We start from the raw sequence: 26,157 nt of genomic DNA, 5'->3' as shown, positions 1-26,157 counted from the left end.
CCATTAGTGGAGAGAAGTATATCCTTTAGACAGGTTGGAATGTAGTTTATGAGGGGAGTGAAACTATCTCCAGGACTGAATACTAAGCCATTGTAAGGCTGGGAGAGGGTGTGAAACTGATGACGTCATTTTATGTTCACTTTCTTTAAAATGTAATGTTCTTTGTATTTTGTGTCAGTACTCAAGAATAAATGCTGAACTTGTTTTTAAGACTGGTCTCTTGCTAATTCATGCAAATGATAAACTTACAACTTATTATGAATTAGAAATGAGTGTGAATTGAATTGGTTTTGGCAACAAAACATAAAGGGATTTAGAATTCCTCTATCAACTACTATAGGAGGGTGTACTGCTATAGGAGGGTGTACTGCTATAGGAGGGTGTACTGCTATAGGAGGGTGTACTGCTATAGGAGGGTGTACTACTATAGGAGGGTGTACTACTATAGGAGGGTGTACTGCTATAGGAGGGTTTACTGCTATAGGACGGTTTACTGCTATGGGACGGTTTACTGCTATGGGAGGGTTTACTACTATGGGAGGGTTTACTACTTTGTGAGGGTTTACTACTTTGGGAGGGTTTACTACTATAGGATGGTTTACTGCTATAGGAGGGTTTACTGCTATAGGAGGGTGTACTGCTATAGGAGGGTGTACTGCTATAGGAGGGTTTACTGCTATAGGAGGGTTTACTGCTATAGGAGGGTTTACTACTTAGGAGGGTTTACTACTATAGGAGGATTTACTACTTAGGAGGGTTTACTGCTATAGGAAGGTGTACTACTATAGGAGGGTGTACTACTATAGGAGGGTGTACTGCTATAGGAGGGTGTACTGCTATAGGAGGGTTTACTGCTATAGGAGGGTGTACTACTTAGGAGGGTTTACTACTATAGGATGGTGTACTGCTATAGGAGGGTTTACTGCTATAGGAGGGTTTACTGCTATAGGAGGGTTTACTGCTATAGGAGGGTTTACTGCTATAGGAGGGTTTACTGCTATAGGAGGGTTTACTGCTATAGGAGGGTTTACTACTTAGGAGGGTTTACTACTATAGGAGGGTTTACTACTATAGGAGGGTTTACTACTTAGGAGGGTTTACTGCTATAGGAGGGTTTACTGCTATAGGAGGGTTTACTGCTATAGGAGGGTTTACTGCTATAGGAGGGTTTACTACTTAGGAGGGTTTACTCTATAGGAGGGTTTACTACTTAGGAGGGTTTACTGCTATAGGAGGGTTTACTGCTATAGGAGGGTGTACTACTATAGGAGGGTGTACTACTATAGGAGGGTGTACTACTATAGGAGGGTGTACTACTATAGGAGGGTGTACTACTATAGGAGGGTGTACTACTATAGGAGGGTGTACTGCTATAGGAGGGTGTACTGCTATAGGAGGGTGTACTGCTATAGGAGGGTTTACTGCTATAGGAGGGTTTACTACTTAGGAGGGTTTACTACTTAGGAGGGTTTACTACTTAGGAGGGTTTACTGCTATAGGAGGGTGTACTGCTATAGGAGGGTGTACTGCTATAGGAGGGTGTACTGCTATAGGAGGGTTTACTGCTATAGGAGGGTTTACTGCTATAGGAGGGTTTACTACTTAGGAGGGTTTACTACTATAGGAGGATTTACTACTTAGGAGGGTTTACTGCTATAGGAAGGTGTACTACTATAGGAGGGTGTACTACTATAGGAGGGTGTACTGCTATAGGAGGGTGTACTACTATAGGAGGGTTTACTGCTATAGGAGGGTTTACTGCTATAGGAGGGTTTACTGCTATAGGAGGGTTTACTACTTAGGAGGGTTTACTACTATAGGAGGGTTTACTACTTAGGAGGGTTTACTGCTATAGGAGGGTTTACTGCTATAGGAGGGTGTACTACTATAGGAGGGTGTACTACTATAGGAGGGTGTACTACTATAGGAGGTGTACTACTATAGGAGGGTGTACTACTATAGGAGGGTGTACTACTATAGGAGGGTGTACTGCTATAGGAGGGTTTACTGCTATAGGAGGTGTACTGCTATAGGAGGGTGTACTGCTATAGGAGGGTTTACTGCTATAGGAGGGTTTACTACTTAGGAGGGTTTACTACTATAGGAGGGTTTACTACTTAGGAGGGTTTACTGCTATAGGAGGGTGTACTGCTATAGGAGGGTGTACTGCTATAGGAGGATTTACTGCTATAGGAGGGTTTACTGCTATAGGAGGGTGTACTACTATAGGAGGGTTTACTACTATAGGAGGATTTACTGCTATAGGAGGGTTTACTGCTATAGGAGGGTTTACTACTTAGGAGGGTTTACTGCTATAGGAGGATTTACTGCTATAGGAGGGTTTACTGCTATAGGAGGGTGTACTGCTATAGGAGGGTGTACTACTATAGGAGGGTGTACTACTATAGGAGGGTGTACTACTATAGGAGGGTGTACTACTATAGGAGGGTGTACTACTATAGGAGGGTGTACTACTATAGGAGGGTGTACTACTATAGGAGGGTTTACTGCTATAGGAGGGTTTACTGCTATAGGAGGGTGTACTACTATAGGAGGGTGTACTACTATAGGAGGGTGTACTACTATAGGAGGGTTTACTACTATAGGAGGATTTACTGCTATAGGAGGGTTTACTGCTATAGGAGGGTTTACTACTTAGGAGGGTTTACTGCTATAGGAGGATTTACTGCTATAGGAGGGTTTACTGCTATAGGAGGGTGTACTGCTATAGGAGGGTGTACTACTATAGGAGGGTGTACTACTATAGGAGGGTGTACTACTATAGGAGGGTGTACTACTATAGGAGGGTGTACTACTATAGGAGGGTGTACTACTATAGGAGGGGTGTACTACTATAGGAGGGTGTACTGCTATAGGAGGGTTTACTGCTATAGGAGGGTGTACTACTATAGGAGGGTGTACTACTATAGGAGGTGTACTACTATAGGAGGGTGTACTACTATAGGATGGTGTACTACTATAGGAGGGTGTACTACTATAGGAGGGTGTACTACTATAGGAGGGTGTACTGCTATAGGAGGGTGTACTGCTATAGGAGGGTTTACTGCTATAGGAGGGTTTACTGCTATAGGAGGGTTTACTGCTATAGGAGGGTGTACTGCTATAGGAGGGTGTACTGCTATAGGAGGGTGTACTACTATAGGAGGGTTTACTACTATAGGAGGGTGTACTACTATAGGAGGGGTGTACTACTATAGGAGGGTGTACTACTATAGGAGGGTTTACTACTATAGGAGGGTGTACTGCTATAGGAGGGTTTACTGCTATAGGAGGGTGTACTACTATAGGAGGGTGTACTGCTATAGGAGGGTGTACTGCTATAGGAGGGTGTACTGCTATAGGAGGGTGTACTGCTATAGGAGGGTGTACTGCTATAGGAGGGTGTACTGCTATAGGAGGGTGTACTGCTATAGGAGGGTGTACTGCTATAGGAGGGTGTACTGCTATAGGAGGGTGTACTGCTATAGGAGGGTGTACTGCTATAGGAGGGTGTACTGCTATAGGAGGGTGTACTGCTATAGGAGGGTTTACTGCTATAGGAGGGTTTACTGCTATAGGAGGGTTTACTACTATAGGAGTGTGTACTGCTATAGGAGGGTGTACTGCTATAGGAGGGTGTACTGCTATAGGAGGGTGTACTGCTATAGGAGGGTGTACTGCTATAGGAGGGTGTACTGCTATAGGAGGGTGTACTACTATAGGAGGGTGTACTACTATAGGAGGGTGTACTGCTATAGGAGGGTGTACTGCTATAGGAGGGTGTACTACTATAGGAGGGTGTACTACTATAGGAGGGTGTACTACTATAGGAGGGTGTACTGCTATAGGAGGGTTTACTGCTATAGGAGGGTTTACTGCTATAGGAGGGTGTACTGCTATAGGAGGGTGTACTGCTATAGGAGGGTGTACTGCTATAGGAGGGTGTACTGCTATAGGAGGGTGTACTGCTATAGGAGGGTTTACTGCTATAGGAGGGTGTACTGCTATAGGAGGGTGTACTGCTATAGGAGGGTTTACTGCTATAGGAGGGTGTACTGCTATAGGAGGGTGTACTGCTATAGGAGGGTGTACTGCTATAGGAGGGTTTACTGCTATAGGAGGGTGTACTACTGTTAGAGGAAATTATAGTTTAGATGATCAATTATGTATACATTAATGATTAGAACCATTTATTCTAATACTATTATGTTATGATTTGAAAAGTATGAGTTTTTAGTTGAGCTGTTACTGAAAATGTAAGCAGAAATGAATTAATTGTCTGTGTCTCCTGGGAACAGATAAGAATGTTTTGGTTGGATTCCATTAGTGGAGAGAAGTATATCCTTTAGACAGGTTGGAATGTAGTTTATGAGGGGAGTGAAACTATCTCCAGGACTGAATACTAAGCCATTGTAAGGCTGGGAGAGGGTGTGAAACTGATGACGTCATTTTATGTTCACTTTCTTTAAAATGTAATGTTCTTTGTATTTTGTGTCAGTACTCAAGAATAAATGCTGAACTTGTTTTTAAGACTGGTCTCTTGCTAATTCATGCAAATGATAAACTTACAACTTATTATGAATTAGAAATGAGTGTGAATTGAATTGGTTTTGGCAACAAAACATAAAGGGATTTAGAATTCCTCTATCAACTACTATAGGAGGGTGTACTGCTATAGGAGGGTGTACTGCTATAGGAGGGTGTACTGCTATAGGAGGGTGTACTGCTATAGGAGGGTGTACTACTATAGGAGGGTGTACTACTATAGGAGGGTGTACTGCTATAGGAGGGTTTACTGCTATAGGACGGTTTACTGCTATGGGACGGTTTACTGCTATGGGAGGGTTTACTACTATGGGAGGGTTTACTACTTTGTGAGGGTTTACTACTTTGGGAGGGTTTACTACTATAGGATGGTTTACTGCTATAGGAGGGTTTACTGCTATAGGAGGGTTTACTGCTATGGGATGGTTTACTGCTATGGGAGGGTTTACTACTATGGGAGGGTTTACTACTTTGTGAGGGTTTACTACTTTGGGAGGGTGTACTGCTATAGGAGGGTTTACTACTATAGGAGGGTTTACTGCTATAGGAGGGTTTACCGTTATCTAGACACCTAGGAGGGTTTACTGCTATAGGAGGGTTTACTGCTATAGGAGGGTTTACTGCTATAGGAGGGTTTACCGTTATCTAGACACATAGGAGGTTGTAGTACTATAGGAGGTTGTAGTACTATAGGAGGGTGTAGTACTATAGGAGGGTGTAGTACTATAGGAGGGTGTAGTACTATAGGAGGGTGTAGTACTATAGGAGGGTGTAGTACTATATAGTACTATAGGAGGGTGTAGTACTATAGGAGGGTGTAGTACTATAGGAGGGTGTACTAATTCAGAGGAGAGCGGGCCAAAAGTGTGGCATTGCTCCAGTTAACCATGAAGCATTAGGAAAGAGTCCAGACCAGCGTTTCTTCCATAGAACCATCTCCTCCCCTCCCAGCCAGCGCCAATAAACACAAATTTGCGCACATAGCTGGAGTTTAAGACATCTCCAATTCATGACATACGCAGCTTCTTCATTTCACCAGGTACTTAAAGATATGCTTGTTTGGTCAAAAGCTACCTAACAGCTACCTAACAGCTCCTAACAAAATAACACAACTTCCTAACAATAATTAAGGCAGGGGACTTTAACTGCTTCCCATACAGGCCATCCTATAGGGCGATGTGCTCCTTAAAGAAAAGTAACATTTTCAATTATGGAAAGACAGAAGGCATTACAGGCATCGAGCACTAAGTGCCTTCCCCATTCAGCAAGGCCCTCACAGTTAAGTTATTCGCTGGTTTAGGGAGAGAAGATGGGGAGGGGGAAAGAAGAGAGAGATGGGGAGGGGGAAAGAAGAGCGAGGGAGGGGGAAAGAGAGAGGGAGATGGGGAGGGGGAAAGAAGAGAGAGGGAGAGAGAGATGGGGAGGGGGATAGAAGAGGGGGATAGAGAGAAGATGGGGAGGGGGAAAGAAGAGAAAGGGGAGAGAGAGAAGATGGGGAGGGGGAAAGAAGAGAGAGAGAAGATGGGGAGGGGGAAAGAAGAGAGAGAGGGAGAGAAGATGGGGAGGGGGAATGAAGAGAGAGGGAGAGAGAAGATGGGAGGGGGAAAGAAGAGCGAGGGAGGGGGAAAGATGAGAGAGGGAGAGAGAAGGTGGGGAGGGGAATGAAGAGAGAGGGAGAGAGAGAAGATGGGGAGGGGGAAAGAAGAGCGAGGGAGGGGGAAAGAAGAGCGAGGGATGGGGAAAGAAGAGGGAGGGAGAGAGCAGATGGGGAGGGGGAATGAAGAGAGAGGAGAGAGAAGATGGGGAGGGGGAATGAAGAGAGAGGGCGAGAGAGAAGATGGATGGAGGGAGAGAGAAGATGGGGAGGGGGAAAGAAGAGCGAGGGAGGGAGAAAGAAGAGAGAGGAGAGAGAAGATGGGGAGGGGGAAAGAAGAGCGAGGAGAGAAGATGGGGAGGGGGAAAGAAGAGAAAGGAGAGAGAGAAGATGGGGAGGGGGAAAGAAGAGAGAGAGAAGATGGGGAGGGGGAAAGAAGAGAGAGAGGGAGAGAAGATGGGGAGGGGGAATGAAGAGAGAGGGAGAGAGAAGATGGGGAGGGGGAAAGAAGAGCGAGGGAGGGGGAAAGATGAGAGAGGGGAGAGAGAAGGTGGGGAGGGGGAATGAAGAGAGAGGGAGAGAGAGAAGATGGGGAGGGGGAAAGGAGAGAGGGAGAGAGAAGATGGGGAGGGGGAAAGAAGAGAGAGCGAGAGAGAAGATGGGGAGGGGGAAAGAAGAGAGAGGGAGCGAGAAGATGGGGAGGGGGAAAGAAGAGCGAGGGAGAGAGAAGATGGGGAGGGGGAAAGAAGAGAGAGGGAGAGAGAAGATGGGGAGGGGGAAAGAAGAGGGAGAGAGAAGATGGGGAGGGGGAAAGTAGAGAGAGAGAATATGGGGAGGGGTAAAGAAGAGCGAGGGAGGGGGAAAGAAGAGCGAGGAGGGGGAAAGAAGAGGGAGGGAGAGAGAAGATGGGGAGGGGGAATGAAGAGAGAGGGAGGGAGAAGATGGGGAGGGGGAATGAAGAGAGAGGGAGAGAGAGAAGATGGGGAGGGGGAAAGTAGAGAGAGAGAATATGGGGAGGGGTAAAGAAGAGCGAGGGAGGGGAAAAGAAGAGCGAGGGATGGGGAAAGAAGAGGAGGGAGAGAGCAGATGGGGAGGGGGAATGAAGAGAGAGGGAGAGAGAAGATGGGGAGGGGGAATGAAGAGAGAGGGCGAGAGAGAAGATGGATGGAGGGAGAGAGAAGATGGGGAGGGGGAAAGAAGAGCGAGGGAGGGAGAAGATGGGGAGGGGGAAAGAAGAGCGAGGGAGAGAAGATGGGGAGGGGGAATGAAGAGAGAGGGAGAGAGAGAAGATGGGGAGGGGGAGAGAAGAGAGAGAAGATGGGGCGGGGGAATGAAGAGAGAGGGAGAGAGAAGATGGGGAGGGGGAATGAAGAGAGAGGGCGAGAGAAAAGATGGATGGAGGGAGAGAGAGAAGATTGGGAGGGGGAAAGAAGAGCGAGGGAGGGAGAAAGAAGAGAGAGGGAGAGAGAAGATGGGGAGGGGGAAAGAAGAGAGAGATGGGGAGGGGGAAAGAAGAGCGAGGGAGAGAGAGAAGATGGGGAGGGGGAAAGAAGAGAGAGAAGATGGTGAGGGGGGAAAGAAGAGCGAGGGAGAGAAGATGGGGAGGGGGAATGAAGAGAGAGGGAGAGAGAGAAGATGGGGAGGGGGAGAGAAGAGAGAGAAGATGGGGAGGGGGAATGAAGAGAGAGGGAGAGAGAGAAGATGGGGAGGGGGAGAGAAGAGAGAGAAGATGGGGAGGGGGAAAGAAGAGAGAGAAGATGGTGAGGGGGAATGAAGAGAGAGGGAGAGAGAGAAGATGGTGAGGGGGAATGAAGAGAGAGGGAGAGAGAGAAGATGGGGAGGGGGAAAGAAGAGAGAGGGAGAGAGAAGATGGGGAGGGGGAAAGAAGAGGGAGAGAGAGAAGATGGGGAGGGGGAATGAAAGAGAGAGAGAGAGAAGATGGGGAGGGGGAAAGAAGAGAGAGAGAGGGAGAGAGAAGATGGGGAGGGGGAATGAAAGAGAGGGATAGAGAGAAGATGGGGACGGGGAAAGAAGAGAGAGAGATGGGGAGGGGGAAAGAAGAGAGAGAAGATGGTGAGGGGGAATGAAGAGAGAGGAGAGAGAGAAGATGGTGAGGGGGAATGAAGAGAGAGGGAGAGAGAGAAGATGGGGAGGGGGAAAGAAGAGAGAGGGAGAGAGAAGATGGGGAGGGGGAAAGAAGAGGGAGAAGATGGTGAGGGGGAAAGAAGAGAGAGGGAGAGAGAAGATGGGGAGGGGGAAAGAAGAGAGAGAAGATGGTGAGGGGGAAAGAAGAGAGGGGGAGAGAGAAGATGGGGAGGGGGAATGAAGAGAGAGGAGAGAGAGAAGATGGGGAGGGGGAAAGAAGAGAGAGGGAGAGAGAAGATGGGGAGGGGGAAAGAAGAGGGAGAGAGAGAAGATGGGTAGGGGGAAAGAAGAAAGAGGAAGAGAGAAGATGGTGAGGGGGAATGAAGAGAGAGGGAGAGAGAGAAAATGGGGAGGGGGAAGGAAGAGCGAGGGAGGGGGAAGGAAGAGCGAGGGAGGGGGAAGGAAGAGCGAGGGAGGGGGAAGGAAGAGCGAGGGAGGGGGAAAGAAGAGAGGGAGAGAGAGAAGATGGGGAGGGGGAAAGAAGAGAGAGAGATGGGGAGGGGGAAAGAAGAGCGAGGGAGGGGGAAAGAAGAGAGAGAAGATGGGGAGGGGGAATGAAGAGAGAGAGAGATGGTGAGGGGGAATGAAGAGAGAGAGAGATGGTGAGGGGGAATGAAGAGAGAGAGATGGTGAGGGGGAATGAAGAGAGAGAGGGAGAGAGAAGATGGGTAGGGGGAAAGAAGAGAGAGGGAGAGAGAAGATGGTGAGGGGGAATGAAGAGAGAGAGGGAGAGAGAGAGAAGATGGGGAGGGGGAAAGAAGAGAGAGGGAGAGAGAAGATGGGGAGGGGGAAAGAAGAAGAGAGAGGGAGAGAGAGAATATGAGGAGGGGGAAAGAAGAGATAGATAGAAGATGGGGGGGGAATGAAGAGAGAGAGGGAGAGAGAAGATGGGTAGGGGGAAAGAAGAGAGGAGAGAGAGAAGATGGTGAGGGGGAAAGAAGAGAGGAGAGAGAGAAGATAGGGAGGGGGAAAGAAGAGAGAGAGAGGGAGAGAGAGAAGATAGGGAGGGGGAAAGAAGAGAGAGAGAGAGAGAGAGGGGGAGAGAGAAGATGGGGAGGGGGAATGAAGGGAGAGAGAGAGAGAGAGAAGATGGTGAGGGGGAAAGAAGAGAGAGAGGGAGAGAGAAGATGGGGAGGGATAAAGAAGAGCGAGGGAGAGAAGATGGGGAGGGGGAAAGAAGAGAGGGGAGAGAGAAGATGGGGAGGGGGAAAGAAGAGAGAGAGAAGATGGGGAGGGGTAAAGAAGAGCGAGGGAGGGGGAAAGAAGAGAGAGAGAAGATGGGGAGGGGGAAAGAAGAGAGAGGGAGAGAGAGAAGATGGGGAGGGGATAGAAGAAAGAGAGAGAAGATGGGGAGGGGGAATGAAGAGCGAGGGAGAGAGAAGATGGGAGGGGGAAAGAAGAGAGAGGGAGAGAGAGAAGATGGGGAGGGGAAAGAAGAGAGAGGGAGAGGGAGAAGATGGGGAGGGGGAATGAAGAGGGAGGGAGAGAGAGAAGATGGGTAGGGGGAAAGAGGAGAGAGGAAGAGAGAAGATGGTGACGGGCAATGAAGAGAGAGGGAGGGAGAGAAAATGGGGAGGGGGAAGGAAGAGCGAGGAGGGGAAGGAAGAGCGAGGGAGGGGGAAGGAAGAGCGAGGGAGGGGGAAGGAAGAGCGAGGGAGGGGGAAGGAAGAGCGAGGGAGGGGGAAGGAAGAGCGAGAGCGGGAGAGAGAGAAGATGGGGAATGAAGGGAGAGAGAGAGAGAGAGAGAAAATGGGGGAGGGGAAAGAAGAGAGAGAGAGGGAGAGAGAAGATGGGGAGGGGGAATGAAGGGAGAGAGAAGATGGGGAGGGGGAAAGAAGAGAGAGAGAGGGAGAGAGAGAAGATAGGGAGGGGGAAAGAAGAGAGAGAGAGGGAGAGAGAGAAGATGGGGAGGGGAATGAAGGGAGAGAGAGGGAGAGAGAGAAGATAGGGAGGGGGAAAGAAGAGAGAGAGAGGGAGAGAGAGAAGATGGTGAGGGGGAAAGAAGAGAGAGAGAGAAGATAGGGAGGGGGAAAGAAGAGAGGGAGGAGAGAGAGAAGATGGTGAGGGGGAAAGAAGAGAGGGAGAGAGAGAAGATAGGGAGGGGGAAAGAAGAGAGAGAAGATAGGGAGGGGGAAAGAAGAGAGAGAGAGAGGGAGAGAGAAGATGGGGAGGGGGAATGAAGGGAGAGAGAGAGAGAGAGAAGATGGTGAGGGGGAAAGAAGAGAGAGAGGGAGAGAGAAGATGGGGAGGGGGAAAGAAGAGAGAGAGGGAGGGGAAAGAAGAGAGAGGGAGAGAGAGAAGATGGGGAGGGGGAAAGAAGAGAAGATGGGGAGGGGGAAAAAGAGAAGATGGGGAGGGGGAAAGAAGAGAGAGAAGATGGGGAGGGGGAAAGAAGAGAAGGGAGGGGGAAAGAGAGAAGATGGGGAGGGGGAAAGAAGAGAGAGAGAGATGGTGAGGGGGAATGAAGAGAGAGAGGAGAGAGAAGATGGGTAGGGGGAAAGAAGAGAGAGGGAGAGAGAAGATAGGGAGGGGGAAAGAAGAGAGAGAGAGGGAGAGAGAGAAGATAGGGAGGGGGAAAGAAGAGAGAGAGAGAGAGGGAGAGAGAGAAGATGGGGAGGGGGAATGAAGGGAGAGAGAGAGAGAGAAGATGGTGAGGGGGAAAGAAGAGAGAGAGGGAGAGAGAAGATGGGGAGGGGGAAAGAAGAGAGAGAGAGGGAGGGGGAAAAGAAGAGAGGGAGAGAGAGAAGATGGGGAGGGGGAAAGAAGAGAAGATGGGGAGGGGGAAAAGAGAAGATGGGGAGGGGGAAAGAAGAGAGAGAAGATGGGGAGGGGGAAAGAAGAGAAGGGGAGGGGGAAAGAGAGAAGATGGGGAGGGGGAAAGAAGAGAGAGGGAGAGAGAAGATGGGGAGGGGGAAAGAAGAGAAGATGGGGAGGGGGAAAGAAGAGAAGATGGGGAGGGGGAAAGAAGAGAAGATGGGGAGGGGGAAAGAGAGAAGATGGGGAGGGTGAAAGAAGAGAGAGGGAGAGAGAGAAGATGGGGAGGGGGAAAGAAGAGAGAGGGAGAGAGAGGAGGGGGAAAGAAGAGAGAGAAGATGGTGAGGGGGAAAGAAGAGAGGGGAGAGAGAAGATGGGGAGGGGAATGAAGAGAGAGGGAGAGAGAGAAGATGGGGAGGGGGAAAGAAGAGAGAGAGGGAGAGAGAAGATGGGGACGGGGAAAGAAGAGAGAGGGAGAGAGAGAAGATGGGTAGGGGGAAAGAAGAAAGAGGAAGAGAGAAGATGGTGAGGGGGAATGAAGAGAGAGGGAGAGAGAGAAAATGGGGAGGGGGAAGGAAGAGCGAGGGAGGGGGAAGGAAGAGCGAGGGAGGGGGAAGGAAGAGCGAGGGAGGGGGAAGGAAGAGCGAGGGAGGGGGAAGGAAGAGCGAGGGAGGGGGAAGGAAGAGCGAGGGAGGGGGAAGGAAGAGCGAGGGAGGGGGAAGGAAGAGCGAGGGAGGGGGAAAGAAGAGAGAGGGAGAGAGAAAGAAGAGAGAGAGATGGGGAGGGGGAAAGAAGAGAGAGAGAGATGGTGAGGGGGAATGAAGAGAGAGAGGAGAGAGAAGATGGGTAGGGGGAAAGAAGAGAGAGGGAGAGAGAAGATGGTGAGGGGGAATGAAAGAGAGGGAGAGAGAATATGAGGAGGGGGAAAGAAGAGAGAGAGAGAGAAGATGGTGAGGGGGAATGAAGAGAGAGAGGGAGAGAGAAGATGGGTAGGGGGAAAGAAGAGAGAGAGGGAGAGAGAAGATGGTGAGGGGAATGAAGAGAGAGAGGGAGAGAGAAGATCGTGAGGGGGAATGAAGAGAGAGGGAGAGAGAGAAAATGGGGAGGGGGAAGGAAGAGCGAGGGAGGGGGAAGGAAGAGCGAGGGAGGGGAAAGAAGAGCGAGGGAGAGAGAGAAGATGGGGAGGGGGAAAGAAGAGAGAGAGAAGATGGGGAGGGGTAAAGAAGAGCGAGGGAGGGGGAAAGAAGAGAGAGAGAAGATGGGGAGGGCGAAAGAAGAGAGAGAGAGGGGAGAGAGAAGATGGGGAGGGGGAAAGAAGAGAGAGAAGATGGGGAGGGGGAAAGAAGAGAGAGAGATGGGGAGGGGAAAGAAGAGAGAGAGAGAGAAGATGGGGAGGGGGAAAGAAGAGAGAGAGAGAAGATGGGGAGGGGGAATGAAGAGCGAGGAGAGAGAGAGAAGATGGGAGGGGGAAAGAAGAGGGAGAGAGAGAAGATGGGGAGGGGGAAAGAAGAGAGAGGGAGAGGGAGAAGATGGGGAGGGGGAATGAAGAGGGAGGGAGAGAGAGAAGGTGGGTAGGGGAAAGAGGAGAGAGGAAGAGAGAAGATGGTGACGGGCAATGAAGAGAGAGGGAGGGAGAGAAAATGGGGAGGGGGAAGGAAGAGCGAGGGAGGGGGAAGGAAGAGCGAGGGAGGGGGAAGGAAGAGCGAGGGAGGGGAAGGAAGAGCGAGGGAGGGGGAAAGAAGAGAGAGGGAGAGAGAGAAGATGGGGAGGGGAAAGAAGAGAGAGAGATGGGGAGGGGGAAAGAAGAGCGAGGGAGGGGGAAAGAAGAGAGGGGGAGAGAGAAGATGGGGAGGGGGAATGAAGAGAGAGGGAGAGAGAGAAGATGGGGAGGGGAAAGAAGAGAGAGAGAGAGAGAGGGAGAGAGCGAAGATATGGAGGGGGAAAGAAGAGAGAGAGAGGGAGAGAGAGAAGATTGGGAGGGGGAATGAAGGGAGAGAGAGAAGATGGGGAGGGGGAAAGAAGAGAGAGAGAGGGAGAGAGAGAAGATAGGGAGGGGGAAAGAAGAGAGAGTGAGGGGGAGAGAGAAGATGGGGAGAGGGAATGAAGGAGAGAGAGAGAGAGAGAAGATAGGGAGGGGAAAGAAGAGAGAGAGCGGGAGAGAGAGAAGATGGGGAGGGGGAATGAAGGGAGAGAGAGAGAGAGAGAAGATGGGGAGGGGGAAAGAAGAGAGAGAGAGGAGAGAGAAAATGGGGAGGGGGAATGAAGGGAGAGAGAAGATGGGGAGGGGGAAAGAAGAGAGAGAGAGGGAGAGAGAGAAGATAGGTAGGGGGAAAGGAGAGAGAGAAGATGGGGAGGGGGAATGAAGGGAGAGAGAGAGAGAGAGAGAGAGAGAGAGAGAGAGAAGATGGGGAGGGGGAAAGAAGAGAGAGAGGGGAGAGAGAAGATAGGGAGGGGGAAAGAAGAGAGAGAGAGGGAGAGAGAGAAGATGGGGAGGGGGAATGAAGGAGAGAGAGAGAGAGAGAAGATGGGGAGGGGGAAAGAAGAGAGAGAGAGGGAGAGAGAGAAGATGGTGAGGGGGAAAGAAGAGGGAGAGATGGGGAGGGGAAAGAAGAGCGAGGGAGGGGGAAAGAAGAGAGGGGGAGAGAGAAGATGGGGAGGGGGAATGAAGAGAGGGAGAGAGAGAAGATGGGGAGGGGAAAGAAGAGAGAGAGAGAGAGGGAGAGAGAGAAGATATGGAGGGGGAAAGAAGAGAGAGAGAGGGAGAGAGAGAAGATTGGGAGGGGGAATGAAGGGAGAGAGAGAAGATGGGGAGGGGGAAAGAAGAGAGAGAGAGGGAGAGAGAGAAGATAGGGAGGGGGAAAGAAGAGAGAGTGAGGGAGAGAGAGAAGATGGGGAGAGGGGAATGAAGGGAGAGAGAGAGAGAGAAGATAGGGAGGGGGAAAGAAGAGAGAGAGCGGGAGAGAGAGAAGATGGGGAGGGGGAATGAAGGGAGAGAGAGAGAGAGAGAGAAGATGGGGAGGGGGAAAGAAGAGAGAGAGAGGGAGAGAGAAAATGGGGAGGGGGAATGAAGGGAGAGAGAAGATGGGGAGGGGGGAAAGAAGAGAGAGAGAGGGAGAGAGAGAAGATAGGGAGGGGGAAAGGAGAGAGAGAAGATGGGGAGGGGGAATGAAGGGAGAGAGAGAGAGAGAGAGAGAGAGAGAGAGAAGATGGGGAGGGGGAAAGAAGAGAGAGGGGGAGAGAGAGAAGATAGGGAGGGGGAAAGAAGAGAGAGAGAGGGAGAGAGAGAAGATGGGGAGGGGGAATGAAGGGAGAGAGAGAGAGAGAGAAGATGGGGAGGGGGAAAGAAGAGAGAGAGAGGGAGAGAGAGAAGATGGTGAGGGGGAAAGAAGAGGGAGAGAGGGAGAGAGAGAAGATAGGGTGGGGGAAAGAAGAGAGAGAGAGGGAGAGAGAGAAGATGGTGAGGGGGAAAGAAGAGAGGGAGAGAGAGAAGATAGGGAGGGGGAAAGAAGAGAGAGAGAGGGGAGAGAGAGAAGATAGGGAGGGGGAAAGAAGAGAGAGAGAGAGAGGGAGAGAGAGAAGATGGGGAGGGGAATGAAGGGAGAGAGAGAGAGAGAAGATGGTGAGGGGGAAAGAAGAGAGAGAGGGAGAGAGAAGATGGGGAGGGGAAAGAAAGAGAGAGAGAGGGAGGGGGAAAGAAGAGAGAGGGAGAGAGAGAAGATGGGGAGGGGGAAAGAAGAGAAGATGGGGAGGGGGAAAGAAGAGAGAGGAGAGAGAGAAGATGGGGAGGGGGAAAGAAGAGAAGATGGGGAGGGGAAAGAGAGAAGATGGGGAGGGGGAAAGAAGAGAGAGGGAGAGAGAGAAGATGGGGAGGGGGAAAGAAGAGAAGATGGGGAGGGGGAAAGAGAGAAGATGGGGAGGGAAAGAAGAGAGAGGGAGAGAGAGAAGATGGGGAGGGGGAAAGAAGAGAGAGGGAGAGAGAGAAGATGGGGAGGGGGAAAGAAGAGAAGATGGGGAGGGGGAAAGAGAGAAGATGGGGAGGGGGAAAGAGAGAGGGAGAGAGAGAAGATGAGGAGGGGGAAAGAGAGAAGATGGGGAGGGGGAAAGAAGAGAGAGGGAGAGAGATAAGAGCGGGGGGGGGTGGCTCGATCAGTGTGATGATCTTTTAGAGAGTGTGTCTGGAAGGAAGTATCCGAGAGGTGGAATAACAAACAGACCACACTTCCTCTCCATCACCCCTGTCATCTACCTCCGCCCCCTCCCTCCATCCCCTCCATATCTCCTCAGAAGTCGTGCCTGGCTCATTGGCACCTACACCGTTACAAACCAGACCATCTGGCTGCCCAGCCAACCAACAGTCCCGCCCTACAAACAGGACGTTTTACATTCATTTTCCCCTAAGATTTGTGTCTTTTGATGGTGACGGTTATGGCACTTTTAGAATCATGTCTCTGCCGCGACTAGGTCTGTCTGTCTGTCTGACTGTCTCTACCATGACTAGGTCTGTCTGTCTGTGTCTGTTTCTACCATGACTAGGTCTGTCTGTCTGTTTCTACCATGACTAGGTCTGTCTGTTTCTACCATGACTAGGTCTGTCTGTCTCTACCATGACTAGGTCTGTCTGTCTCTACCATGACTAGGTCTGTCTGTCTCTACCATGACTAGGTATGTCTGTCTCTACCATGACTAGGTCTGTCTGTTTCTACCATGACTAGGTATGTCTGTTTCTACCATGACTAGGTCTGTCTGTTTCTACCATGACTAGGTCTGTCTGTCTCTACCATGACTAGGTCTGTCTGTTTCTACCATGACTAGGTATGTCTGTTTCTACCATGACTAGGTATGTCTGTTTCTACCATGACTAGGTCTGTCTGTTTCTACCATGACTAGGTCTGTCTGTCTGTACCATGACTAGGTCTGTCTGTTTCTACCATGACTAGGTCTCTCTGTTTCTACCATGACTAGGTCTCTCTGTTTCTACCATGACTAGGTCTCTCTGTTTCTACCATGACTAGGTCTCTCTGTTTCTACCATGACTAGGTCTCTCTGTTTCTACCATGACTAGGTCTCTCTGTTTCTACCGTGACTAGGTCTCTCTGTTTCTACCGTGACTAGGTCTCTCTGTTTCTACCGTGACTAGGTCTCTCTGTTTCTACCATGACTAGGTCTGTCTGTTTCTACCATGACTAGGTATGTCTGTCTCTACCATGACTAGGTATGTCTGTTTCTACCATGACTAGGTCTGTCTGTTTCTACCATGACTAGGTATGTCTGTTTCTACCATGACTAGGTCTGTCTGTTTCTACCATGACTAGGTATGTCTGTCTCTACCATGACTAGGTATGTCTGTCTCTACCATGACTAGGTCTGTCTGTCTGTCTCTACCATGACTAGGTCTGTCTGTCTCTCTGTACCATGACTAGGTCTCTCTGTTTCTACCATGACTAGGTCTCTCTGTTTCTACCATGACTAGGTCTGTCTGTTTCTACCATGACTAGGTCTCTGACTAGGTCTGTGTGTCTGTCTGTGCCATGTCTCTGACTAGGTCTGTATGTCTGTCTGTGCCGTGTCTCTGACTAGGTCTGTGTGTCTGTCTGTGCCGTGTCTCTGACTAGGTCTGTGTGTCTGTCTGTGCCGTGACTAGGTCTGTGTGTCTGTCTGTGCCATGTCTCTGACTAGGTCTGTGTGTCTGTCTGTGCCGTGACTAGGTCTGTGTGTCTGTCTCTGCCGTGACTAGGTCTGTGTGTCTGTCTGTGCCATGTCTCTGACTAGGTCTGTGTGTCTGTCTGTGCCGTGACTAGGTCTGTGTGTCTGTCTCTGCCGTGACTAGGTCTGTGTGTCTGTCTCTGCCGTAACTAGGTCTGTGTGTCTGTCTGTGCCATTTCTCTGACTAGGTCTGTGTGTCTGTCTGTGCCATTTCTCTGACTAGGTCTGTGTGTCTGTCTGTCTGTGCCATTTCTCTGACTAGGTCTGTGTGTCTGTCTGTCTGTGCCATGTCTCTGACTAGGTCTGTGTGTCTGTCTGTGCCATGTCTCTGACTAGGTCTGTGTGTCTGTCTGTGCCATGTCTCTGACTAGGTCTGTGTGTCTGTCTGTGCCATGTCTCTGACTAGGTCTGTGTGTCTGTCTGTGCCATGTCTCTGACTAGGTCTGTGTGTCTGTCTGTGCCATGTCTCTGACTAGGTCTGTGTGTCTGTCTCTGCCATGTCTCTGACTAGGTCTGTGTGTCTGTCTCTGCCGTGACTAGGTCTGTCTGTGCCATGTCTCTGACTAGGTCTGTATGTCTGTCTGTGCCATGTCTCTGACTAGGTCTGTGTGTCTGTCTGTGCCGTGTCTCTGACTAGGTCTGTGTGTCTGTCTGTGCCGTGACTAGGTCTGTGTGTCTGTCTGTGCCATGTCTCTGACTAGGTCTGTGTGTCTGTCTGTGCCGTGACTAGGTCTGTGTGTCTGTCTCTGCCGTGACTAGGTCTGTGTGTCTGTCTGTGCCATGTCTCTGACTAGGTCTGTGTGTCTGTCTGTGCCGTGACTAGGTCTGTGTGTCTGTCTCTGCCGTGACTAGGTCTGTGTGTCTGTCTCTGCCGTGACTAGGTCTGTGTGTCTGTCTCTGCCGTGACTAGGTCTGTGTGTCTGTCTCTGCCGTGACTAGGTCTGTGTGTCTGTCTCTGCCGTGACTAGGTCTTTGTGTCTGTCTCTGCCATGACTTTGTCTTTGTGTCTGTCTCTGCCGTGACTAGGTCTGTGTGTCTGTCTCTGCCGTGACTAGGTCTGTGTGTCTGTCTGTGCCGTGACTAGGTCTGTGTGTCTGTCTGTGCCGTGACTAGGTCTGTGTGTCTGTCTCTGCCGTGACTAGGTCTGTGTGTCTGTGTCTGCCGTGACTAGGTCTGTGTGTCTGTCTCTGCCATGTCTCTGACTAGGTATGTGTGTCTGTCTGTGCCATGTCTCTGACTAGGACTGTGTGTCTGTCTGTCTCTGCCGTGACTAGGTCTGTCTGTCTGTCTCTGCCGTGACTAGGTCTGTGTGTCTGTCTGTGCCGTGACTAGGTCTGTGTGTCTGTCTGTGCCATGTCTCTGACTAGGTCTGTGTGTCTGTCTGTGCCATGTCTCTGACTAGGTCTGTGTGTCTGTCTGTGCCATGTCTCTGACTAGGTCTGTGTGTCTGTCTCTGCCATGTCTCTGACTAGGTCTGTGTGTCTGTCTCTGCCGTGACTAGGTCTGTCTGTGCCATGTCTCTGACTAGGTCTGTATGTCTGTCTGTGCCATGTCTCTGACTAGGTCTGTGTGTCTGTCTGTGCCGTGTCTCTGACTAGGTCTGTGTGTCTGTCTGTGCCGTGACTAGGTCTGTGTGTCTGTCTGTGCCATGTCTCTGACTAGGTCTGTGTGTCTGTCTGTGCCGTGACTAGGTCTGTGTGTCTGTCTCTGCCGTGACTAGGTCTGTGTGTCTGTCTCTGCCGTGACTAGGTCTGTGTGTCTGTCTCTGCCGTGACTAGGTCTGTGTGTCTGTCTGTGCCATTTCTCTGACTAGGTCTGTGTGTCTGTCTGTCTGTGCCATGTCTCTGACTAGGTCTGTGTGTCTATCTGTGCCATGTCTCTGACTAGGTCTGTGTGTCTGTCTGTGCCATGTCTCTGACTAGGTCTGTGTGTCTGTCTGTGCCATGTCTCTGACTAGGTCTGTGTGTCTGTCTGTGCCATGTCTCTGACTAGGTCTGTGTGTCTGTCTGTGCCATGTCTCTGACTAGGTCTGTGTGTCTGTCTGTGCCATGTCTCTGACTAGGTCTGTGTGTCTGTCTGTGCCATGTCTCTGACTAGGTCTGTGTGTCTGTCTGTGCCATGTCTCTGACTAGGTCTGTGTGTCTGTCTGTGCCATGTCTCTGACTAGGTCTGTGTGTCTGTCTCTGCCATGTCTCTGACTAGGTCTGTCTCTGCCGTGACTAGGTCTGTCTGTGCCATGTCTCTGACTAGGTCTGTGTGTCTGTCTGTGCCGTGACTAGGTCTGTGTGTCTGTCTGTGCCATGTCTCTGACTAGGTCTGTGTGTCTGTCTGTGCCGTGACTAGGTCTGTGTGTCTGTCTCTGCCGTGACTAGGTCTGTGTGTCTGTCTCTGCCGTGACTAGGTCTGTGTGTCTGTCTCTGCCGTGACTAGGTCTGTGTGTCTGTCTGTGCCATTTCTCTGACTAGGTCTGTGTGTCTGTCTGTCTGTGCCATGTCTCTGACTAGGTCTGTGTGTCTATCTGTGCCATGTCTCTGACTAGGTCTGTGTGTCTGTCTGTGCCATGTCTCTGACTAGGTCTGTGTGTCTGTCTGTGCCATGTCTCTGACTAGGTCTGTGTGTCTGTCTGTGCCATGTCTCTGACTAGGTCTGTGTGTCTGTCTGTGCCATGTCTCTGACTAGGTCTGTGTGTCTGTCTGTGCCATGTCTCTGACTAGGTCTGTGTGTCTGTCTGTGCCATGTCTCTGACTAGGTCTGTGTGTCTGTCTGTGCCATGTCTCTGACTAGGTCTGTGTGTCTGTCTGTGCCATGTCTCTGACTAGGTCTGTGTGTCTGTCTCTGCCATGTCTCTGACTAGGTCTGTCTCTGCCGTGACTAGGTCTGTCTGTGCCATGTCTCTGACTAGGTCTGTGTGTCTGTCTGTGCCGTGACTAGGTCTGTGTGTCTGTCTGTGCCATGTCTCTGACTAGGTCTGTGTGTCTGTCTGTGCCGTGACTAGGTCTGTGTGTCTGTCTCTGCCGTGACTAGGTCTGTGTGTCTGTCTCTGCCGTGACTAGGTCTGTGTGTCTGTCTCTGCCGTGACTAGGTCTGTGTGTCTGTCTGTGCCATTTCTCTGACTAGGTCTGTGTGTCTGTCTGTCTGTGCCATGTCTCTGACTAGGTCTGTGTGTCTATCTGTGCCATGTCTCTGACTAGGTCTGTGTGTCTGTCTGTGCCATGTCTCTGACTAGGTCTGTGTGTCTGTCTGTGCCATGTCTCTGACTAGGTCTGTGTGTCTGTCTGTGCCATGTCTCTGACTAGGTCTGTGTGTCTGTCTGTGCCATGTCTCTGACTAGGTCTGTGTGTCTGTCTGTGCCATGTCTCTGACTAGGTCTGTGTGTCTGTCTCTGCCATGTCTCTGACTAGGTCTGTGTGTCTGTCTCTGCCATGTCTCTGACTAGGTCTGTGTGTCTGTCTCTGCCGTGACTAGGTCTGTCTGTGCCATGTCTCTGACTAGGTCTGTATGTCTGTCTGTGCCATGTCTCTGACTAGGTCTGTGTGTCTGTCTGTGCCGTGTCTCTGACTAGGTCTGTGTGTCTGTCTGTGCCGTGACTAGGTCTGTGTGTCTGTCTGTGCCATGTCTCTGACTAGGTCTGTGTGTCTGTCTGTGCCGTGACTAGGTCTGTGTGTCTGTCTCTGCCGTGACTAGGTCTGTGTGTCTGTCTGTGCCATGTCTCTGACTAGGTCTGTGTGTCTGTCTGTGCCGTGACTAGGTCTGTGTGTCTGTCTCTGCCGTGACTAGGTCTGTGTGTCTGTCTCTGCCGTGACTAGGTCTGTGTGTCTGTCTCTGCCGTGACTAGGTCTGTGTGTCTGTCTCTGCCGTGACTAGGTCTGTGTGTCTGTCTCTGCCGTGACTAGGTCTTTGTGTCTGTCTCTGCCATGACTTTGTCTTTGTGTCTGTCTCTGCCGTGACTAGGTCTGTGTGTCTGTCTCTGCCGTGACTAGGTATGTGTGTCTGTCTCTGCCGTGACTAGGTCTGTGTGTCTGTCTCTGCCATGTCTCTGACTAGGTATGTGTGTCTGTCTGTGCCATGTCTCTGACTAGGACTGTGTGTCTGTCTGTCTCTGCCGTGACTAGGTCTGTCTGTGCCATGTCTCTGACTAGGTCTGTGTGTCTGTCTCTGCCGTGACTAGGTCTGTGTGTCTGTCTCTGCCGTGACTAGGTCTGTGTGTCTGTCTCTGCCGTGACTAGGTCTGTGTGTCTGTCTGTGCCGTGACTAGGTCTGTGTGTCTGTCTCTGCCGTGACTAGGTCTGTGTGTCTGTCTCTGCCGTGACTAGGTCTGTGTGTCTGTCTCTGCCATGTCTCTGACTAGGTATGTGTGTTTGTCTGTGCCATGACTAGGTCTGTGTGTCTGTCTGTGCCGTGACTAGGTCTGTGTGTCTGTCTGTGCCGTGACTAGGTCTGTGTGTCTGTCTCTGCCGTGACTAGGTCTGTGTGTCTGTCTGTGCCGTGACTAGGTCTGTCTGTCTGTCTCTGCCGTGACTAGGTCTGTGTGTCTGTCTGTGCCGTGACTAGGTCTGTGTGTCTGTCTCTGCCGTGACTAGGTCTGTGTGTCTGTCTCTGCCGTGACTAGGTCTGTGTGTATGTGCCATGTCTCTGACTAGGTCTGTGTGTCTGTCTGTGCCATGTCTCTGACTAGGTCTGTGTGTCTGTCTGTGCCATGTCTCTGACTAGGTCTGTGTGTCTGTCTCTGCCATGTCTCTGACTAGGTCTGTGTGTCTGTCTCTGCCGTGACTAGGTCTGTCTGTGCCATGTCTCTGACTAGGTCTGTATGTCTGTCTGTGCCATGTCTCTGACTAGGTCTGTGTGTCTGTCTGTGCCGTGTCTCTGACTAGGTCTGTGTGTCTGTCTGTGCCGTGACTAGGTCTGTGTGTCTGTCTGTGCCATGTCTCTGACTAGGTCTGTGTGTCTGTCTGTGCCGTGACTAGGTCTGTGTGTCTGTCTCTGCCGTGACTAGGTCTGTGTGTCTGTCTGTGCCATGTCTCTGACTAGGTCTGTGTGTCTGTCTGTGCCGTGACTAGGTCTGTGTGTCTGTCTCTGCCGTGACTAGGTCTGTGTGTCTGTCTCTGCCGTGACTAGGTCTGTGTGTCTGTCTCTGCCGTGACTAGGTCTGTGTGTCTGTCTCTGCCGTGACTAGGTCTGTGTGTCTGTCTCTGCCGTGACTAGGTCTTTGTGTCTGTCTCTGCCGTGACTAGGTCTTTGTGTCTGTCTCTGCCGTGACTAGGTCTGTGTGTCTGTCTCTGCCGTGACTAGGTCTGTGTGTCTGTCTCTGCCGTGACTAGGTCTGTGTGTCTGTCTCTGCCGTGACTAGGTCTGTGTGTCTGTCTGTGCCATGTCTCTGACTAGGTCTGTGTGTCTGTCTGTGCCGTGACTAGGTCTGTGTGTCTGTCTCTGCCGTGACTAGGTCTGTGTGTCTGTCTCTGCCGTGACTAGGTCTGTGTGTCTGTCTCTGCCGTGACTAGGTCTGTGTGTCTGTCTCTGCCGTGACTAGGTCTGTGTGTCTGTCTCTGCCGTGACTAGGTCTTTGTGTCTGTCTCTGCCGTGACTAGGTCTTTGTGTCTGTCTCTGCCGTGACTAGGTCTGTGTGTCTGTCTCTGCCGTGACTAGGTCTGTGTGTCTGTCTGTGCCGTGACTAGGTCTGTGTGTCTGTCTCTGCCGTGACTAGGTCTGTGTGTCTGTCTCTGCCGTGACTAGGTCTGTGTGTCTGTCTGTGCCGTGACTAGGTCTGTGTGTCTGTCTCTGCCGTGACTAGGTCTGTGTGTCTGTCTGTGCCGTGACTAGGTCTGTGTGTCTGTCTCTGCCGTGACTAGGTCTGTGTGTCTGTCTCTGCCGTGACTAGGTCTGTGTGTCTGTCTCTGCCGTGACTAGGTCTGTGTGTCTGTCTCTGCCGTGACTAGGTCTTTGTGTCTGTCTCTGCCGTGACTAGGTCTGTGTGTCTGTCTCTGCCGTGACTAGGTCTTTGTGTCTGTCTCTGCCGTGACTAGGTCTGTGTGTCTGTCTGTGCCATGTCTCTGACTAGGACTGTGTGTCTGTCTGTCTCTGCCGTGACTAGGTCTGTCTGTCTGTCTCTGCCGTGACTAGGTCTGTGTGTCTGTGCCATGTCTCTGACTAGGTCTGTGTGTCTGTGCCATGTCTCTGACTAGGTCTGTGTGTCTGTGCCATGTCTCTGACTAGGTCTTTGTGTCTGTCTCTGCCGTGACTAGGTCTGTGTGTGTCTCTGCCGTGACTAGGTCTGTGTGTCTGTGCCATGTCTCTGACTAGGTCTTTGTGTCTGTCTCTGCCGTGACTAGGTCTGTGTGTGTCTCTGCCGTGACTAGGTCTGTGTGTCTGTCTCTGCCATGTCTCTGACTAGGTATGTGTGTCTGTCTGTGCCATGTCTCTGACTAGGACTGTGTGTCTGTCTGTCTCTGCCGTGACTAGGTCTGTCTGTCTGTCTCTGCCGTGACTAGGTCTGTGTGTCTGTCTCTGCCGTGACTAGGTCTGTCTGTCTGTCTCTGCCGTGACTAGGTCTGTGTGTCTGTCTGTGCCGTGACTAGGTCTGTCTGTGCCGTGACTAGGTCTGTCTGTCTGTCTCTGCCGTGACTAGGTCTGTCTCTTTCTCTGCCGTGACTAGGTCTGTCTGTCTGTCTCTGCCGTGACTAGGTCTGTGTGTCTGTCTCTGCTGTGACTAGGTCTGTCTGTCTGTCTCTGCTGTGACTAGGTCTGTGCCGTGACTAGGACTGTGTGTCTGTCTGTGCCGTGACTAGGTCTGTGTGTCTGTCTCTGCCATGACTAGGTCTGTCTGTCTGTCTCTGCTGTGACCTAGGTCTGTGCCGTGACTAGGACTGTGTGTCTGTCTGTGCCGTGACTAGGTCTGTGTGTCTGTCTCTGCCGTGACTAGGTCTCTGTGTCTGTCTCTGCCGTGACTAGGTCTGTGTGTCTGTCTGTCTCTGCCGTGACTAGGTCTGTCTTTCTGTCTCTGCCGTGACTAGGTCTGTCTTTCTGTCTCTGCCGTGACTAGGTCTGTCTGTCTGTCTCTGCCGTGACTAGGTCTCTGTGTCTGTCTCTGCCGTGACTAGGTCTGTGTGTCTGTCTGTCTCTGCCGTGACTAGGTCTCTGTGTCTGTCTCTGCCGTGACTAGGTCTGTGTGTCTGTCTGTGCCATGTCTCTGACTAGGACTGTGTGTCTGTCTGTCTCTGCCGTGACTAGGTCTGTGTGTCTTTCTGTGCCATGTCTCTGACTAGGACTGTGTGTCTGTCTGTCTCTGCCGTGACTAGGTCTGTGTGTCTGTCTGTGCCATGTCTCTGACTAGGACTGTGTGTCTGTCTGTCTCTGCCGTGACTAGGTCTGTGTGTCTGTCTCTGCCGTGACTAGGTCTGTCTGTTTCTGCCGTGACTAGGTCTGTGTGTCTGTCTCTGCCGTGACTAGGTCTGTGTGTCTGTCTCTGCCGTGACTAGGTCTGTGTGTCTGTCTGTACCGTGACTAGGTCTGTGTGTCTGTCTGTACCGTGACTAGGTCTGTGTGTCTGTCTGTACCGTGACTAGGTCTGTCTGTCTGTCTCTGACTAGGTCTGTGTGTCTGTCTGTGCCATGTCTCTGACTAGGACTGTGTGTCTGTCTGTCTCTGCCGTGACTAGGTCTGTGTGTCTGTCTCTGCCGTGACTAGGTCTGTGTGTCTGTCTGTACCGTGACTAGGTCTGTGTGTCTGTCTGTACCGTGACTAGGTCTGTGTGTCTGTCTGTACCGTGACTAGGTCTGTCTGTCTGTCTCTGACTAGGTCTGTGTGTCTGTCTGTGCCATGTCTCTGACTAGGACTGTGTCCATCTTTACCGTGTGGGTCATCAGCCTCCTCCCACAACATGGTCCTCCTGCAACCTCCCTGTTGTAATACAACCTCATTTACATCACGCTCACACCAGACCCCTCCACAATGAGCCCTGCATGTTAAACAGCAGAAGGAGAGGAGGTGCGTCTCAGTGACCGTCTTTGTCTCGCATCGCCTGTACATATGTGTCAGCCTTCTGCACGGTATAACTCTGTGTCTCAATGAAATAACCAATTCAGCAAAAGTGATTAAATGTATTTTGTGTGTTGACTAATTCACTTAGTTAAGGAGAAATCTAGTTATTTGCAGCTGGAGAGAACAGGAGAGAACAGGAGAGAACAGGAGAGAACAGGAGAGAACAGGAGAGAACAGGAGAGAAGGGGAGAGAACAGGAGAGAACAGGAGAGAAGAGGAGAGAAGGAGAGAGAGGAGGAGAGAACAGGAGAGAACAGGAGAGAACAGGAGAGAACAGGAGAGAAGAGGAGAGAAGAGGAGAGAAGAGGAGAGAGGAGGAGAGAACAGGAGAGAGAGGAGGAGAGAACAGGAGAGAGAGGAGGAGAGAACAGGAGAGAGAGGAGGAGAGAACAGGAGAGAGAGGAGGAGAGAACAGGAGAGAGAGGAGGAGAGAACAGGAGAGAGAGGAGGAGAGAACAGGAGAGAGAGGAGGAGAGAACAGGAGAGAGAGGAGGAGAGAACAGGGAGAGAGAGGAGGAGAGAACAGGAGAGAGAGGAGGAGAGAACAGGAGAGAGAGGAGGAGAGAACAGGAGAGAGAGGAGGAGAGAACAGGAGAGAGAGGAGGAGAGAACAGGAGAGAACAGGAGAGAACAGGAGAGAACAGGAGAGAAGAGGAGAGAGAGGAGGAGAGAACAGGAGAGAGAGGAGGAGAGAAGAGGAGAGAAGAGGAGAGAAGAGGAGAGAAGAGGAGAGAACAGGAGAGAGAGGAGGAGAGAACAGGAGAGAGAGGAGGAGAGAACAGGAGAGAACAGGAGAGAACAGGAGAGAGAGGAGGAGAGAAGAGGAGAGAACAGGAGAGAAGAGGAGAGAAGAGGAGAGAACAGGAGAGAGAGGAGGAGAGAACAGGAGAGAGAGGAGGAGAGAACAGGAGAGAACAGGAGAGAACAGGAGAGAACAGGAGAGAACAGGAGAGAGAGGAGGAGAGAACAGGAGAGAGAGGAGGAGAGAAGAGGAGAGAAGAGGAGAGAACAGGAGAGAAGAGGAGAGAAGAGGAGAGAACAGGAGAGAGAGGAGGAGAGAACAGGAGAGAGAGGAGGAGAGAACAGGAGAGAGAGGAGGAGAGAACAGGAGAGAGAGGAGGAGAGAACAGGAGAGAGAGGAGGAGAGAACAGGAGAGAGAGGAGGAGAGAACAGGAGAGAGAGGAGGAGAGAACAGGAGAGAACAGGAGAGAACAGGAGAGAACAGGAGAGAACAGGAGAGAACAGGAGAGAAGAGGAGAGAAGAGGAGAGAGAGGAGGAGAGAAGAGGAGAGAAGAGGAGAGAAGAGGAGAGAAGAGGAGAGAACAGAGAGAGAGAGGAGGAGAGAACAGGAGAGAGAGGAGGAGAGAACAGGAGAGAGAG

The 26,157-nt window shown here is 51.1% G+C and overlaps 3 protein-coding genes across 4 annotated transcripts in view; 1 reads left to right on the top strand and 2 right to left on the bottom strand.

Annotated features, from left to right (window-relative positions):
- Window positions 1–26,157, top strand: part of LOC115128530 (trafficking protein particle complex subunit 9-like) — a 330,259-nt gene that overhangs the window by 154,230 nt on the left and 149,872 nt on the right. The window lies entirely within an intron of this gene.
- On the bottom strand, window positions 2,342–3,180 carry LOC135571310 (DNA-directed RNA polymerase II subunit RPB1-like; the record flags this gene model as incomplete). Its single annotated transcript, XM_065017084.1, is given in 3 exon segments — window positions 2,342–2,668; window positions 2,671–2,849; window positions 2,943–3,180. Coding segments are annotated over 3 exon segments (744 nt in total), but the record flags the coding sequence as incomplete, so codon positions are not given.
- LOC135571309 (DNA-directed RNA polymerase II subunit RPB1-like) lies at window positions 3,245–4,060 on the bottom strand (the record flags this gene model as incomplete). Its single annotated transcript, XM_065017082.1, has 1 exon — window positions 3,245–4,060. A coding segment is annotated over one exon (816 nt), but the record flags the coding sequence as incomplete, so codon positions are not given.

The sequence above is a fragment of the Oncorhynchus nerka genome, linkage group LG4, assembly GCF_034236695.1.
Source record: "Oncorhynchus nerka isolate Pitt River linkage group LG4, Oner_Uvic_2.0, whole genome shotgun sequence".
NCBI lineage: Eukaryota > Metazoa > Chordata > Actinopteri > Salmoniformes > Salmonidae > Oncorhynchus > Oncorhynchus nerka.
The sequence above is the reverse complement of the archived record's forward strand: the minus strand, read 5'-3'. Positions and strand labels throughout refer to the sequence as shown.